Here is an 18540-nt window from a genome sequence, read left to right on the forward strand (position 1 = left end):
GGCTGTAAATTCCTTGATAAGATCTGGCTGAACAATAAACATGACTTATACTCTTAACTAACAAGTATTTTTTTTGTTCAACTTATGAAAACTGAGAAACATTTAGATCTGTTAAAGCCCTGTCACAATATCAACCCACATATGAAAACAATGATCATATAGAAATGTCATATTTACTTGAGAATGCATTTAAATTATTTTTTTTTATATAGTAATAATAATAATAATAATAAAAAATAGATAAAATGTCTATTCTTCCATTTTCTCTATAAAGTATCATCCGATTCTGATTCTGATATTTAGTGAAGAAAATTAGTCCTGCAAATATTTTGAATTTGCACACAGTGGCCAGTGCAGGAGCCAGAATTTTGTGCAGATAATCATTGGCAAAAGAAGGAAAAACATTGTTGTTGATGCTGTTCATGATTGAGGTTTGCTAGCCATCACAGCTGTATAGAGCCAAATATAATCAGAACATCTGTAGGTGCATGTGCTGACAACATTTCTGCAACAACTGTGGTGATCTGTAGATTTGACCGCACTCCACACAACTAAGCAATTTATATAAATACATTTGATTGAAAAAGACGCAATCAAATGCTCACCTTAACGGTGCGATCCACGTTTAGCAAAGCAGTGTAACTAAACTATCACCAGAAAAGTTCAAACACGCGCACGTGTCTGGGCAACTGATGATGGCTGAATGCTGTTGCACGTGCCAATGTGCGCAGTTAAACCAAAGTCTATGGAAGGCCAAATTATCTTTAAATGTTCCCAGAGTTACTCGTCATAAATGCATTTTTACTAGTAAGAATTCCAATTACAGAGCTCTACAATTAAAATGTTACTAGTGACAAATTGCATTAAAGATATATTTAATGGCAGAGTCCTTTAATTTAATTACAGAGCTCTGCAATTACATTCTTACTTGTTTATTGTTTATAGGTTTATTGTTATGGCCAGACGACTGGGTCAGAGCATCTCTGAAACGGCAAGGCTTGTGGGGTGCTCCCAGTCAGCAGTAGTGAGTATCTACCGACAGTGGTCCGAGGAGGGTCAAACCACAAACCGGTGACAGGGTGTTGGGCGCTCAAGGATCAGCGCTGCACGAGGGTAATGAAGGCTATCCTATCTGGCCTAAACAGACAGAAGGTCTACTGTGGCACAAGTCGTAGAACTTTTTAACGATGATTAAGGGAAGAATGTGTCACAACACAATGCATCACACACTGCTGCATTTGGTGTTGCCTAGCCGCAGACCAGTCAGAGTACCCATGGTGACCCCTGCCACCATCGAAAGTGCCTACAATGGGCATGTGAGTGTCGGAACTAGACCTTTGAGCAGTGGAAGAAGGTGTCAGAACTAGACCCTTTTCATCGCATGGATGGCCGTGTACGTGTGCGCCATTTACCTGGGGAAGTGATGGCATCAGGATGCACTGTGGGAAGACAACAAGCCGGTGGAGAGAGTGTGATACTCTGGGGAATTTTCTGCCAGGAAACCCTGGGTCCTGGCATTCATGTGGACATCAATTTGACACGTGACACCTACCTAAACACTGTTGCAGCCCAGGTACACCCCTTCATGGCAATGGGATTCCCTGATGGCAGTGGCCTCTTTCAGCACTATAATGCACCCTGCCACTCTGCACACATTGTTCGGGAATGGTTTGAGGAACATGATGAAGAGTTCAAGGTCTCAATTAGTCTCAAAATTTAAGTCTGATTGAGCATCTGTGGGATGTGCTGGAGGACCAACAAGTCTGATCCATGGCGGCACCGCCACGGCACCACCTCGCAACTTACAGGACTTGAAGGGACTGCTGCTAATGTCTTGGTGCCAGATACCACAGGACACCTTTTGGATCTTGTAAAGTCCATGCACTGGCGGGTTGGCTCTGTTTTGGCGGCACACGGAGGACCAACAGCATATTAGGCAGGTGGTCATAATGTTTTGGCTCATCAGTGTATCTTCAGGTTTATCAATCAGTGGAATTTCTGGTTAAATAGGCTACATTGAAGAAAAATGTAAAATATATAAAAAAAAAAAAAAAAAATGTTTTGCCCTTTCGAAGCCTGTTTCAGGAAAAGTCCCTATTTCAGTTTAGTGGAAGGATTTCTCAAAGCCTTTCTAAGCCATCGCTGCACCAGCAGATGGACAGCGTTAATTGCATTTTTCGTTTTGTTTTTTGTTTTTCTCGGAAGGAGGTGCTATGCATTACCTATTTGCTTTTTTCAACAATTCAAATCATAATTCACCTGTAGTGGAAGATGAAATTATGTCATCACATACATCAAATACATTATTCATTCTTTTTATTATATTGTTCAAATATTCTTCATATGTTCTTAAGACATAGAGCTAAATGATGCATATATTCCAAAAAAGTCCATTAAAGGAATTACATTAATATGGCAATAAATATACAAATGTTGCATGTCTGTTTGGTGGCATCCAACCACGTTTGACTGTCACAGTGAGCGCTTTGAAGGTAATGATGTACTTTAGGATGTTTGGATTTGTATGAGGTCAGAAGTCACATATGTGCATAGAGATTTCATGCATTTGAGAGCTTTGTACAGCCAGTATGAGTCCATGATGACATTTGATAGTCGCTCTCTCTCTCTCTCTCTCTCTCTCTCTCTCTCTCTCTCTCTCTCTCTCTCTCTCTCTTTCACATACACATGCATACTTTTTTCTCTCTCTCTTCCACACTTTATGACTATTATCTTTTTTTCTGAAATGAGTCTAATGGCTTTGAAGGAACTCAGGGGTTTAAACCCGCTTTGCTGTTTCGGTTATTGCACAGAGTTATTAATAAATATACCATTCATACACATCTTTCTCCTCCTTATATTTCACTTCACATCTTTCTGTTGATCTTTTGTCTCCTTTTGCACTGATTGATCCTGTTTTATGATGGAGCATACGAACGATCATTCTGACATCATATATGAGGGAGTGGCATCATAAAGAACTTTTTCTTAAAAGTTATATTAACAGCATACCAATTTGTAAATAACTGTATTTCGCAACCACATATTTAGGATTAGGATAGTTTAATTATCGGCCATTGAAAAGCCCCTTATTTGTTGACCACTAATCTGAATGTCTTGAATGTTCAGCAGTAACCTTTTCGAATTAAATTATATAAAATAATAAATAAAATAAAAAGTAGGCCAGATCTTGTGAACTTAATTATGCAAAACTTATCAATAATACCTATTTCTTACATATTTTGCACTTTGGATTATTGTTCCTATTATTCGTTTTTAGTCTATTTTGAGAACTTAATCAGATGGCAAGACCAAACAATCTGAGCTTTTCCATCCTTAGCACAGGGTCACGGTGGCCATGGTAACAGGAACGCAAACAGGTGCATCCAGATTAAGAATGTTCACATTCTTAAATCCAGGAAGTGATCACATGATGAACTTCATCAGTGTAGCCATGTCACTGCTCTAGTACTAATCACATTTACTCATTTCCTGCCAGTCTAAATCAAAAATAGAGTGTACAAAAGATTGTTACTGGAGCAATTTCTGTTATACTGTTTAAAAAATATATAAAACTATTATTTTTTATTTTTTCAAATGACAGGAGCATTTGCGTGTTCATTTATGTAATTAGTTATAGTGCATTTTAATCTTTAATAATGGGTTTCCTTTAGTCACGCTTAATCCCAGCCACATGTTCAGATGTTTAAACATCAGATCATTTACACAGGCACATTCATTAAAGTGATCCAGACAGTGGTGTTCTCAGACCTCAGCAGTGGCAGGGGCGGAAGGATAAATAATGGACACTGAAATGTTTTGAATGAGGGGACTTATCTATACTTAACTCATTTTCTTTTCTATGCATTATTAATTTATTATAAAGGCCTACATATACTAATGTTTTCATTACTTCATCACAAATAATAGACTATTATGTTGTCTTTCTTAAAAAAAGTACCATGGTAATACCATGTTTGTTGACATCTACCATGGTTTTTTGTAAGTATCTAGGGACATCATGAAAATGTAATTAATTATGCATATAATCACCATTCAGTACCATGGTATTACACTGGTAAAACTGCAGTGCTTCACAATGCAATTATTTATCTCTGCTGCTTCCACTCTGACCTCATCATCCACTTTAAAGAACACTTTTTATAGAACTATTACTTCATTTCCTTTATATTCTGTCATTAATATTTAGGACCTTACAGCATTGTGGCAGAACCATTGTAAAATGATGGTATCAACAAATTAAAACCATGGTTCTGAATGGTTGTCATGGTCGCCTCCATGTCCAAAAAAAAAATGGTAATACCATTGCACTTTTTGGAAAGAGATTAGTCTAATGGCTTATTGTTATTGTTATTATCTAATGGTCATTTTTGCATCCTTGAAGGGCACTGCGGGAAGGGGATGCAACACAAAGTGTTGTTTCAAATGAAAGTGAGAAAATAAAATCTTTCTCGAAGGGCCCTACAGAGTGAGTAGGGTATAGGGATGATTACTTTCAATTGGAATTCACCCGATCTGCTTTAGCTCGCATTGTTAAAGGCACCTCCGATTAACGTGTTTAAATTCTTCTGCGATTTATGAGGAAACGGACAATGGACATCTCCTTTTGTGTTCCAAGGATGTAAGAAACTCGTACTGGTTTGGAACAACATGAGGGTGGATATATAATGACATAATTTTCATTTTTGAACTACACCTAAAGCTTTTACTGTGTCCACAAATGAGAGAGCTAAAGTATGAGCGCATTTGTGTGTAATTAAAACAAGTGATTATTTTATGCTGGGATTATCCTTGAGGTCCAGCTGGTCCGTCGGGGATTTGAACACCCTCATCATGGACCAGAGAAAGGGCAAGCTCCCTGGGGACGTAGCCAAATTGGCTCCCTAACCCGAGAACCAAGAACACTATGCATACAGTTACAAACTCAAAATCTCTGCTAACTAAATGGTTTGATGTGCCATTTGAATTTACTCTCATTAGAAAATCAAAATGTGTTTCATAAATGCCCCATGAAATACAACACAGTGAACATGTTGTGGAAAGGATAGCTTTGTTTCATATAAAAGGTGCAGTCTTGTTGAACACAGTCATTCATATATGTTGATACTTCTTTGCTTTCCTTCCTGCTTGTTTCTGTCATTTTAACATTTTATTGGTAAATATAAATATAGTTAACAACTTGTAAATTCATTTGATGCACATTCATTTATATTCTTGTCTTTAATTATATATATATATATATATATATATATATATATATATATATATATATATATATATATATAAACAGTGATTAGTATGTTTATTCTATTAGCAAATATCAGTCACATAGCTTTGTGGCTACCAGTATTTCGGACACTGCTTGTGAAATATCACAATGACCCAAACATGATCCGATGAATGTTCCAGGTTAAAACAAGTTAAGCTCAATTGAGAGCATTAGTGGCATAATGTTGATTACCACAAAATAAAAAAAAAATATTTCAACTTGTCCCTTGTTAATTAAAAAAGAAAATATCGCAGTTAGAGTAAGGCACTTACAATGAAAGTGAATGGGGCCAGTCCATAAACAGTAAAATACACTCCGTTTCAACGGCATAGCCAGAAGACATCAACATTAGATGTGTTAACATGATTTTAGGTGCGATAAAATGTTGGATTTACCAGCGTTAGGGTGTTACCAAATTACAGGTTTTACCAACATTATGTCGCCATGACAACAAAGTTGCAATATTGGTTGTAACTTCACACAGATATGAAAGAAATCAATTTTATGAGACTAAAATCATGTTAACGTGTATAATGTTTACATTTTGTGGCTATACTTTTGAAACAGTTTGTATTTTAATGTTTACGGACTGGCCCCATTCACTTCCATTGTAAGTGCTTAACTGTAACAGCAATGTATGATGGACAAGTCCACATCACTTTTTTGTGGTAATTATGCATCAAATGCTGTCGACTGAGCTTAACTTGTACAAACCAGGCCCATTCCTTTAACTATTAAACTGAGTGTAATAAGTGTTTCTAATTTCCATGTGTCATAAACTGAGAATGTTGTATTGAAAAGCCCATGAATAAAACACAAAAAGTCAATGTAATATTACCTGATTTAAATGTCATTTTATACTGGAGGAAAAGTGCTCACACACCCCTTTCTGATAAAATGCTAAATCACTCACTTTTAAAGAAAATTCCTCATTCCAAGCACATTTAGGGGTCTTTTACTTATACAGTTACTCTAGACCAAGCATCCAGTCACTCTCATCAAGTATAAAAAAGTGATAACATTCGTCACTTAATCCTGAGCAACGGAAAACTCTGCTTAGATATTGTAATCCTGGGAAAAATATGTGGTCTGTTAAGCTTAACAGGAAACAATCAAAATAACAGCTGAGCAATATATAATAGTTCTATTATCACTGTGATAAGTGCAACAAGTCGTTTGAGATACAGTAAATTCTCTACATGCCTCTATTTATTTACCCTGATATTTTCATCTCGACAGTAGATTTATTACAAAATAACATGTCTGTGAAGGATGCGTGATGTATTTCAATACACGCCCAGGAGTTACTCCAGATTGTTGCATATTCTGACAAAGCAAATGACATTAAAAAAGTTAAATCTTGTTTGCATTGCGGTAGAATTCTTCCTGATTAAATAAATGTTCCAGGTTCCATTAAAGTAAACCTCAATTGACAGCATTTGTGGCATAAAATAACTACAAATGATTTAAAAAAATATGCAGTATAGCACTTACAGTGGAAGTGAATGTGGCCAGTCCATAAATGTTCAAATGCACACTGTTTCAAAGGTATAGTCAAAAGATGTAAACATTGTAATTTTATACTAATATCATTATAACATAAATTTAGTGTGAAAAATAATTTTGGGATGGTATTTTCTGGCATTAAGGCGGTTTACCAGATTACATGGTTTACCATGTTATGTCGGTATGACAACAAAGTTGTAATATTGGATAGAACTTTACACCGATATGGTTAAAAAAGCAATTTTATCAAATAAAAATCATGTAAACATGTATCACGTTTTTATCATTGACTTGGACTGGTCCCATTCACTTACTTTGTAACTTCCTTACTGTAACTTCAATTCTTTTCCTTTTTTTAAATAAAGATGGAGTCTAAATAACTCTTTGGAAATCAACATTATGCCACACATTCTGTCAAATGAGCTTAACTCTTTGAATTGAACGTGGAACATTCCTGTAAGTCCTTATTCATTTCCACATCAAAATGTGGTTTAAAAAAAGCAAAAAATGTCTACCAAAAAGACCAGTCTTAAAAAAAGGTTCTAAAGAAAAGTCTCGTCATACGTCTCCTCCGAGGTATGAAGCTCACAGGATGCAGAGTCGCTACAGGTAGTTATTAACACCTGGAAATGGTCACCAGGAGACCTAGTGACAGTCTCATAAGATGGGGGAGAGGATGCAAAGTACAGAGAGCCTACATGTACCCCCCTTTTGGGACCATAGTACTCTTTGATCATAGAGGCTATAAGTCCTTCCTGCTCTGGAGCACCATCCTCATTCACAGCTGTGTCCTGATGTATCTGCCTGTACAGATAAGAAGCCTGTTTCATTTGCCGTTTAACCAGGTGCCCCCTGTAGGCGCGCTGGATCATGGTCGCTGACAGTTCCTCTTGCTTTCGCCGTAGTGTTGTGGTGATGGGCTCATATGATATCTTGGAGGGGTTTGCCATCATGAACTTCTCCTCCATTTGCTGCTTGAGAGCATCCATTTCCCCAGTCTCACCGAGAACCCTCTTTGTGAAGGCGAACAGGATGTCCAAGCAGTGGATCCTGTCTCCATTCACCATGGGTAGGTCCATGTGGATGAGCTTGATTTTGTTGGGTTTGGCGATCCGCAGAGGTTCCGAAAGGCTGTCCGCAAAACTGGAGAGCTTGGAGTACTCGATGAAGTGTGTGGCCTCGACGTCGAACTTCTCCCAAACCTCGTAGAACATCTCAAAGTCGTCTTCGCTGAGTGGTTCCGTGCTCTCCTCAGTGGCCACGCTGAAGTTCTCGAGAATGATAGCGATGTACATGTTGACCACGATCAAGAAGGAAATGATGATGTAGCTGACAAAGAAGGTGATTCCTACTGAGGGATTGCCACAGTTGCCCTTAGTATTGGTTCCTGTGTTGACGTAATTTGCGTTGCATTCTTCAGGAGAATTGTTCAGAATGGGATCCAGTAGGTTATCCCAACCGGCGGATGTGGTGATCTGGAAAAGACAGATCATGCTATTCCCAAAAGTTTCGAAGTTGAACATATCGTCGATTCCGCCCTGCTTCTTCACGTAGGCGAAGTTTGCCATGCCAAAAATGGCGTAGATGAACATGACCAGGAAGAGTAGAAGGCCGATGTTGAACAACGCCGGTAGCGACATCATTAAGGCAAAAAGTAACGTCCTTATTCCTTTGGCTGCTCGTATTAGTCTGAGAACTCGTCCTATTCTTGCCAACCGGATCACTCGAAACAGAGTTGGGGACACAAAGTATTTTTCTATTATGTCAGCCAGGACAATTCCTGTGAGGAAAGACCGGAACAAAGATGAATTATCAATGCAGTTAATACAACCTCATGGTGGCATACTTGCACAGGTCATTTATCCATTTGTACATTGTACTTATCCATTTACAAATCAGAATTTAGGTTTACTGCAAACTCTTGAAAGACTATTTAAGAACTGAGAAATTAAGATTAAGATTCAACTTTATCATCATTGTGCAAAGCCAATGAAATGCAGTTGTTATCACATATCCCAACTAAGCTGGGGTCAGAGCAGATAGGGTCAAGGGCCTTGCTCAAGGGTGGTATCTTGGCTGTGCTGGGGCTTGAACCCCCGGCTTTTCATCAGTAACCCACAGCCTTAACCGCAGAGCCACCGCTGGCCTGTGAACATGCATTGCTGGTCGAAATGTGTTTGCTTACCAATGATGGACAGAATGACGACTACAAAGTCAAATATGTTCCAGCTAATCGTGAAGAAATAGCAGCGGAGGGCAAAGATCTTGATGAGGCATTCAGTGGTGAAGATCACGATGAAGGCCAGGTTGATGTTGTTGAGGATGGACTCCATGCGAGCAGACTGCTCGTCTGTCTCCACCATCATGGTTATCATGTTGAGGATGATGAGCATCATGATTGTGATGTCAAAGGCTTGCTTGGACACCAAGTCAAAGAAGAATCCTTGTAGAATGTTCTAGACAGAAATGTGTTTATGTTGATGAATTCGGCTTAACGTTTTCATGAAATCACTTGAAACACATGTACATTGGACATGAACCATAGTATTTTTTGAAGCACTTTGGAGTCCCATGTAAATATTATGGTGCATGGCTATTGTAATAATTAAGCACCATGACATATATAAAAGTACCATCTAATACCATCGTTCTGCCTTGGTACTAGTGACTTCAGAGATGACTTCAAATAATCTGATTTGATTGTTTTAATCATATGAAAAAGAATCACTCAACTCAACTTCCACATTTTTGTTATGGAAATATAATATTAACACATTACCACTGGTCTTGGGATTGGCTTCTGTGGCTTTTTCGATCCAAGTTTCTTCATCGCGTTGTAGTACTTTTTCTGCTCTTCTGTCATGAATATATCGTGGCCACCTTAGTATAGAGGGAAAAAAACCTGTTATTTACATAGAATGTAGATAAAAATCTATATTTGTTTTTGGCAAAGATGTCATTAATAAACACCAATCATTCTTTTCTGTTGATTGAAGTTGTCGATGATGACACCGATGAACAAATTCAAGGTAAAGAATGATCCAAAGATGATGAAGATGACAAAGTAGAGGTACATGTAGAGGTTTATCTCTTTGATGGGCTGCTCTTCAACCTAACATGCAAGGAACAAAAACTCAGAAGGGATCTGGATCCATATGCAGCTTTGTTGATGAAAATTTAAACTTCTACATTATTATTATTTTATTTATGTATTTATTTGAAGAACAAATAATTCTGATGTGTAAAAATAGCTTGTAGTCTAAAACTAGGATTCCTTTTTTGGCCTCATGTGTTTGGGAATTGATATACCATTAATTGATTTTGGGTAGTGAAAAGAACATGCTTACTCCACGAGAATCGACGGCGGCATGCATGATTTCCATCCAACCTTTGAAAGTTGCCTGGAAAGAATATTAAAATATTATTATATTCTTAATGCATACAGTACTGCATTGAAGCTTCAAACCAGTTTATTCAAGTACATTGTGCTCTGCTTCTATGTGAGTATATTTCTTCCCATGCCGAACATAGCAAAACTTTAATTATCCATTTACATCACAAGTTTCACAAAGAGTTGTGACTCACCAAGAGTCAGCATGAATGTTATTAACCGAGGCCATTTTGGGATGTCATTGGCATGGTTACAAAAATTATAGCCTACAATAATTGAGAGACTGTTCCTAGAGGTAAATGATAGGTTAAGGCACAGTGAGAAGTTGCTAGAACACTGAAGATCTCTGGTTGCTTGGCTACCTCAAAATTAAGCCAATATGAGGGATGATTCTACAGCATAATCACCTTAATTGATGGCCAAGAAACGTTTGGTTACGTATGTAACCTCCGTTCCCCGAGGGAGGGAACGACACGTTGTGTCGGAGAAGCGACACTAGGGGTCTCTCTTGAGTGCCGATATTCACCTCTGATCTTATTGAAAAGGGCCAATGGGAGTTGGCAGTCAGTATTTGCATACCCCGCCCGGACATACGGGTATTTAAGCCGGGCAAATACGGGAGTTCATTCAGGATTTTTCTGAGGAGCCGAAATGGTCCGGCCACAACAGTGGCTCGGTTCAGCGACATGGCGGAGGAAAGACACAACGTGTCGCTCCCTCCCTCGGGGAACAGAGGTTACATACGTAACCAAGCGTTCCCTTCTGTCGCCTTCTCCACGCTGTGTCGGAGAAGCGTACACTAGGGGACGATTCCAATCTTGCCATGCGCTGAACCTTGTACGTGGACCGCCGATACAGAGGCGGGCAGGGATTTCATCCAGTGCCACGCATCGCCTGTACCTGGCTGCACGCACTCTTCCCCAATGCCCCATAAGAACATCGGAGTCCTTCTAGTTACCCTGGGAGGGGAACAAGGCGATGTTTGCCAACATGGGAACGGGCCAGCCTGGCTGGGCCTCTTTCTCTCTATGTTTCTCGCATAGAGCAATCACGGCCGGGGCCCTTACACGCATATAGGGAAGGGGGTCTTACCCAGACCCTGCGGAGACCACACCTGCCCTTTTTCTTGGGGAGGAAAAGTGGTAGACACGTCACACGGCTGTCTTAGGGCTCGTGTGGAAAGTATGGTGCGGTGGTAGATCCAGCCTCGAAAGGGGGGAGTTGCTACAGCATCTGGTGCTCTGTGTGCGGTCCAGGTAAATGCGCAGGGCGCGCACTGGACACAGCAACGAAAGGGCTGGGTCTGCCTCCTCCCGGGGCAGCGCTTGCAGGTTCACTACCTGATCTCGGAATGGTGTGGTAGGAACCTTGGGCACATAGCCCGGTCAGCGGTCTTAGGATCACAGACGATCTGCCGGACCGAACTCCAGGCAAGTGTCGCTGACAGAGAACGCTTGCAGGTCCCCCGACCCTCTTAATGGAGGCGAAGCGATCAGCAGGGCCGCTCTTAAGAGAGAGGGCCCTGAGTCCAACTGATTCGAGCAGCTCGAAGGGAGGTCTCTGGAGTCCTGCCAAGACTACCGAGAGATCCCAGGAGGGAACTAGGCCTGGCCGGGAGGGATTCAACCTCCGGCGCCTCTCAGGAACCTGAGGATCAGGTCGTGCTTACCCAAAGACTTGCCGCCTACAGGATCGTGGTGGGCGGCGATAGCAGCAACATACACCTTGAGGGTGGACGGGACAGCCTCCTGTCCAGCCTCTCCTGTAGGAACAGAAGCACTGACCTAATCGCAGATCTCTGCGGTCTTCGCCTCGGAAGAACACCAATCTGCGAACAAGCGCCACTTTAGGGCGTAAAGGTGCCTGGTAGAGGGGGCTCTGGCTTGGTTGATGGTATTCACAACGGTCGCCGGTAAGCCGGCTAGCTCTTCCGCGTCCCGTCCAGGGACCAGACGTGGAGGTTCCAGAGGTCTGGGCGCGGGTGCCAGAGCGTGCCCCGCCCCTGAGAGAGGAGGTCCTTTCTCAGGGAATTCGCCAGGGAGGAGCTGTCGCGAGGAGCCTGAGTTCCGAGAACCAAGTCCGAAGTGGGCCAGTAGGGGGCCACCAACGTGACTTGCTCCTCGCCCTCCCTGACCTTGCACAGCACCGGTGCAAGAAGGCTCACTGGGGAAATGCGTACTTGCACAGCCCCGAGGGCCAGCTGTGTGCCAGCTGCCTGTCCCGAGGGGAGCCTCTGTTAGGGCGTACCAGAGCGGGCAGTGGGAGGTTTCCTGGGCAGGCAAACAGGTCTGAAGCCTCCACTCGCCGGCAGGCGTTGTCGAGATAGCGCCGCTACGACGCTGAGCTTGCCGGGATGTGAGTGGCACGCAGCGAGTCGCTGCTGGCTCCATAGGAGGAGGCGGCGAGTTGTGACATGTGGCGGAGCGACGCCTTGGCATTTATGTATGCCACCACCGTGGTGCTGTCCGATCTCATGAGGACATGTTTGTCCCGAACTAACGGAGGAACTTCCTGAGAGCAAGAAGGACGGTCAGCAACTCCAGGCAATTGATGTGCCAACGCAGCGGGCCCTTTCCAACGCCCGCTGCTGCGTCCGCTGCACACGCACCCCACCCAGACCGGAGGCATCAGTTGTGACCAGGACGCGTCGGGACACCTGCTGCAGGGGCACTCCTGCCCGTAAAAAGCAGAGGTCTGTCCAGGGTCGGAGTGTTTTGAGGCAGGCGGGGTGATCCTTACCCGATGCGTGCCGCGGTGCCATGCTTGTCTCGGGACTCGAGTCTGGAGCCAGTGCTGGAGTGGTCTCATATGCATCAACCCCAGCGGCGCGACCGCCGGGAGGACGCCATATGCCCCAGGAGCCTCTGGAAAAGTTTTAGAGGGACCACTGTGCCTGGCTTGAAGGAAGCGAGGCAGTCCAGCACCGACTGAGCACGCCGCTCGTGAGACGTGCTGTCATTGAGACTGAGTCTAACTCCAACCCGAGAAAAGAGATGCTCTGAACCGGAGTGAGCTTGCTCTTTTCCCAGTTGACCTGAAGCCCCAGCGGCTGAGGTGCCGGAGCACCTGGTCTCTGTGTGTGCATAGTAACTCTCGAGAGTGTGCTAGGATGAGCCAGTCATCGAGGTAGTTGAGAATGCGGATGCCGGCTACTCGTAGCGGGGCAAGGGCCGCCTCTGCGACTTTCATGAGGAACTGGCGTGCAGCGGTACTCAGAGAGCAGCGCCCTGAAGGGGAGGACTGTGCACTGCAACGCCTCAGCTCTGCGCTTAGGGCACCAAAGGGACGAGTATTTGGACGTACCGGCGGGCCTCGCAGTGGGCGGAACAGGTAATGCAGCGTCGGGCAGCTTCGCTGCGAGCCTGAGGCTGAGGTGCTGAGACATAGACTCAGAACACTTACCTTGCTCGCGTACGCATGTGGGCGGGTTCTTGACTGAGGAGGAGGTCCGATGTTGACGACCTCTGACTCAGTCTGAACTGGCCGGCCGCGGACAGTCGTTGGGTACAGTGAAGTAAGGGCTGTCGCAACCGTGTACCTGACTGTTGTGATCTGAAGGCACATTGCTGTGACAACGCATTTGCTAAGGGCCAGGTGACCCAGAGGCAAAGGAACTAGCATGCTTTATTGAGAATGTGGGTACCACAGCCCCTGACAGGGGTGTGGCAAATGAAAAACAAAGGATTCTCCTCGCGTCCTCCACCGGGGACGGAGCGGTCTTACCACCTCCGAGCTAACGCTTCGGCTCTGGGTCGGCTGTCTCAGGAACGCTTGGGAGCCTTCCGGGTCCTGGAGGGGGTTCGTGAGACAGGGGCGTGCGCCGCCTGCGGAGTGCTCGACGCTGGGGCTGAGAGCTGGGCCCGGGTTGAGGCGGAGCAGGAGCTGGTTTCCTCGCAGGGGACGCCTCGGCGGTCAGACGGGCAGGGCCCGTGAGCGGCAGGTCTGGCGGCGGGCATGATGTGCTGAAATGGCCTCCGCCTGCTTCTTCACCGCGGAGAACTGTTGGGCGAAGTCCTCGACGGTGTCACCGAAAAGGCCAATCTGGGAGACAGGTGCGTCCAGGAAGCAGTTTTTGTCAGCCTCACGCATCTCGACCAGGTTGAGCCAAAGATGGCGCTCCTGGACCACTAGGGTGGCCATCGCCTGTCCGAAGTGCCTGCGCTGTGGCCTTCGCCGCCTCAGGGCGAGGTCGGTCGCTGAGCGCAGTTCCTGCAGCACATCAGGATCAGGTCCACCCCGTGCATGTTTCTGAGAGCTTTGGCCTGGTGGACTTGCAGGAGGGCCATCGCATGCAGGGCGGAGGCAGCGCGTCCAGCCGTAGTGTAGGCCTCGCGTTAAGCGAGGATGTTGTCCTACAGGGCTTGGATGGGAGTACGGGCTACCCCACCAGGAGGTAGGGCTACCAGGGCATAGATGGTGCGCAACTGCCCTATCAACCTGGGGAATCGCGTCGTACTCGTGGCGCCTCGCCGTCGAGGGTGGAGAGAGTGGAGCGGGTGGCACCTAGACGAGCGGAGAGCCGGGCTCTCCACGTAGACGTCAGCTCATCATGCACCTCCGGAAGAAAGGGACCGGGGATGCGAGGCCGCGAACGGCGCTGCCCCCAGGAACCAATCATCCAACCGAGAAGGCTGTGGGGAGGATGGAGGGTTCCAGTCCAACCCCACGCCAAGGCGGCCCGGCAAGCATGTCGGACATCTGAGCTGCCGGCCTCAGCCTGGGCCTGCTGGCCCAAGGCGGCAGTCCAGGGGAGTCCTCGGCATCAGACACCGCGACTCTCCGATGCAGCGGCGAGCTCATCTGCTTCGGACTCGGAGGATAGACAGCCGGGCCGTGAGGCGAGCCGCTATCGCCGAGCGGACGGAGACCAGCGAGCGGTCGGGAACGGAGGTTCGAGGGGGTTACCCGGCGAAACTGCACCCGCTGCCGCCTCAAATCGCCTCCAGCGCCAACCGCACCGTCCTTAATCCCGTGGGAAGAAGGAGCAACGCGGGTGCAGCTGGGGTGGCTTGCTTTCTGTTGAAAGCAAGCCGCGACCGCAACGTGGTCATGGTCATGTTCTCGCAGTGAGAACATGAACCATCCACAAACGCCGCCGTGTGATCGCGCCCAAACACACGAGACAGCGCCTGTGGCCGCCTGAAGCAGAGAGCACTCTACCGCGATCCAGGAACGACACAGGGGCGGAAAGGCATCTTGAAAAAGACGCGCCCTTAAAAGGACGCTCAACGCCGCTGTGTTTGCTCTTTTAGAGAAAATTACTCTTTTAGTAAAAACTCTTTTAATACACAGTGTGTGTGTGTACGTGTTCGCGCTTGTCGGCGCTCAGGGGCAACAATGCACGCCGTGCACTGAGAAGGAGAAAGCCGCTGTTGTGCGCCGTCAAGATCCAACAGCATGCAGATCGTCAGAGGAAAACAGGAACGCTTAAGTGGCGTGTAACTCGCAGCAAACTGCAGACAGACCATCGGCTCGAAGAAATTTTCTGAATGAACTCCCGTGATTTGCCCCGCTTAAATACCCGTATGTCCGGGGCGGGTATGCAAATACTGACTGCCAACTCCCATTGGCCCTTTTCAATAAGATCAGAGGTGAATATCGGCGCTCAAGAGAGACCCCTAGTGTTGCTTCTCCGACACAACGTGGAGAGAGCGACAGAAGGGGAACTAGCGTTTCTTAGAATAAAATGTTAAAGAGTTCACACAAAAATGAAAATTCAGTCGTCAGCTTCTTCCTCATATCGTTCCAAATATGTATAATCTTTTATTTAACCTGTTGCACTGTCACACTCTGAAAAGGACACAAAAAAGTACAGTAAAATGAATCCAAACAACACGTGCGCTATATTCAAGTCTTCAAAGTCATATGATAGCTTTCTGTGAGGAACAGAACAAAATTGAACCTGTTATACCTTGAAAATTTTTCAGCTGCCAGTTCAAACCAAGATACATGCAAACAAATACATTTGCTTACAAATTTTTGTAAAGTGGACTCGACACCATAGAAAGAGAAAAAGGAAAAGAAACTGTATACAAACTTAATTGGTTCTCGCATATATCGTGAACGTACCGGGTTTAAATGGGCAAAAGTCCATGAGATTGGTCAGCTAGGGCTGAAGGACTTACATTTTAGTCCATTTTTCACACTATGCTATCAAATGGCTTTAAAAGATTTGAAATATAGTGCATAAGTCACATAGACTACTTTTATGGTACTATTTTGACCTTTTTGGAGCTTGACCGTTGGGGTCACCATCTACTTTTGTTGTATGCAAAAGAATAGCTTGGAAATTCTGCTGATTTCTCTTTGAGTTCCACAGAAGAAGATTTTTTTTTTTACAGGTTTAAAACAACGTAATTATTACATTTACATTTTGGGGTGACATTTCCCTTGACACCAGATGACACCATAAAGGCACATTAATCAGACACTCACCACTTGCAGAAGTGAGAGGTAGCCAAGTCCAACATTGTCGAAGTTTACTTTGACTTTGGTCCAGTAGAACTGTGTGTCATTCATGGCTTGACATTCAGTCTTGTTGTTGACCAGCGTTGCATTGTGGATGTACCCTGTCCTGTTGACGCATTTCCCGAATTTACCAGCGAAAAGATTAACGCCCATTATGCTAAATATGAGCCAGAAGATCAGGCAAACCAGCAGGACATTCATAATGGACGGGATGGCCCCAATGAGAGCATTCACTACCACCTGTACAACAGGAATTCTGATGTTATACCAGCAATTATTCCTGTGTGTCTGCATGCAACAGACCACAGTGCTAGCAATATACACTCACTGAGCACTTTATTAGGAACACCTGTACACCTATTATTATCTAATCAGCCAATTGTGCGGCAGCAGTTCAATGCATAAAATCATCCAGATATGGGTCAAGAGCTTCAGTTAATGGTTCACATCAACCATCAGAATTGGGGAAAAATGTGATCTCAGTGATTTCGATTGTGGCATGATTGTTGGTGCCAGATGGCCTGGTTTGAGTATTTCTGTATCTGCTGATTTCCTGTGATTTTCACACACAAAAGACTCTAGTAGAATTTATTCAAAAAACATCCAGAGAGCAGCAGTTCTGCGGATGGAAATGTCTTGTTGATGAGATAGGTCAACGGAGAATGGCCAGTCTGGTTCGAGCTGACAGAAATGCTACAGTAACTCAGATAACCACTCTGTACAATTGTAGTGAGCAGAAAAGCATCTCACTACAAAAGCAAAACATTTCGAACCTTGAGGCGGATGGATTACAACTGCAGAAGACCATGTCGGGCACTTTATTTAAACCATATTGTTCCTTATAAAGTTCTCAGTGAGTGTAAGTTTAACAAATTGGCAATAAATTGAAACAGAACGTTAATCAGAACAAACTCACAATTTATGCTAAATACTAAATAAAGTCATTGGAAAAATACAGTATTGGCATATTTTTCATTCTAGCTCAATGCTGTTTTATTGAGAAAGCTAAATTAGAGTTTCAGATGGTAAATTTATCCTTATATGATTATGAGTCCATACAGTTAAGAAGAAAAACAAATATATTGGCTTAATCCCTGCTCATCTGCTCAACAGTCCAAATATATAAATATGTAATATATTCATGTAGAACCAGTTGAAAGCTTTGCTTTAAAGAGCTTCTTGTTTTATAATGTTGCATTTAGAAATGCAGTTGAGGTGACGAGAGATGAAAGCATTTTACCCGCATTCCTTCAAATCTAGACAGAGCCCTCAGGGGCCTCAGAGCTCTTAGCGTCCTCAGAGATTTAATGGCCCCAAAGTCCGAGTAGCCCAGAGAGTTAGCCACCAAACTAATCAAAGACACCTGCGATAGGAAGAGACACATGGAGACCTCTGTGAGTGGGGTTTGAACTAAATATTGTCATATTCTCATTGGAATATTAAAATATGACATGATATCATATCATATACATATTATAATAATGGTAATATTTGCATGAGAATTGGTAATTTTGTAACCCTTTTTTAAGTTAAAAATGTAATGAGCTATAAATGAGTTATTTAAAAAATGAACTTCCTGTAATATATAAACAAATAACCAAAACTAGGAAACAATCAAAATTTTTGCCAAACTTTTAAATTTTTGTACAATTGTAAAGCCAATATTTATATGTTTTGGGACATTCTACAGAAATATGCTTATTGGGACATACAAATGGTTAAAATATTTGTTTTCACAAATAGGTTTTCACTCTATTCTACATTCAAAATGAACAGACAAAAGTAGAACAGAGTGGATTTGCTGCTGTTAAATGGCCTGTTATGGAGGAATGTGGCTATACATACAGGAAGATTTCCAATGAGGTGAAATGATGACAAAACATTGACA

At 43.8% G+C, this 18540-nt stretch overlaps 1 protein-coding gene across 1 annotated transcript in view; it reads right to left on the reverse strand.

Annotated features, from left to right (window-relative positions):
- Positions 1–6034: 6034 nt before the first annotated feature.
- The window catches only part of scn12aa (sodium channel, voltage gated, type XII, alpha a), an 88045-nt gene continuing 75539 nt past the window's right edge, over positions 6035–18540 (reverse strand). Inside the window, exons 21-27 of the mRNA XM_052133704.1 lie at positions 17893–18015; positions 16620–16892; positions 10141–10194; positions 9764–9905; positions 9573–9673; positions 8979–9249; positions 6035–8573 (exon numbers count right to left, since the gene is read on the reverse strand). Of these exons, the coding sequence (XP_051989664.1) occupies positions 7336–8573; positions 8979–9249; positions 9573–9673; positions 9764–9905; positions 10141–10194; positions 16620–16892; positions 17893–18015 (2202 nt within the window). The 3' untranslated portion in view covers positions 6035–7335. The remainder of the gene's footprint in view (positions 8574–8978; positions 9250–9572; positions 9674–9763; positions 9906–10140; positions 10195–16619; positions 16893–17892; positions 18016–18540) is intronic.

The sequence above is a fragment of the Xyrauchen texanus genome, chromosome 9, assembly GCF_025860055.1.
Source record: "Xyrauchen texanus isolate HMW12.3.18 chromosome 9, RBS_HiC_50CHRs, whole genome shotgun sequence".
Lineage (NCBI taxonomy): Eukaryota > Metazoa > Chordata > Actinopteri > Cypriniformes > Catostomidae > Xyrauchen > Xyrauchen texanus.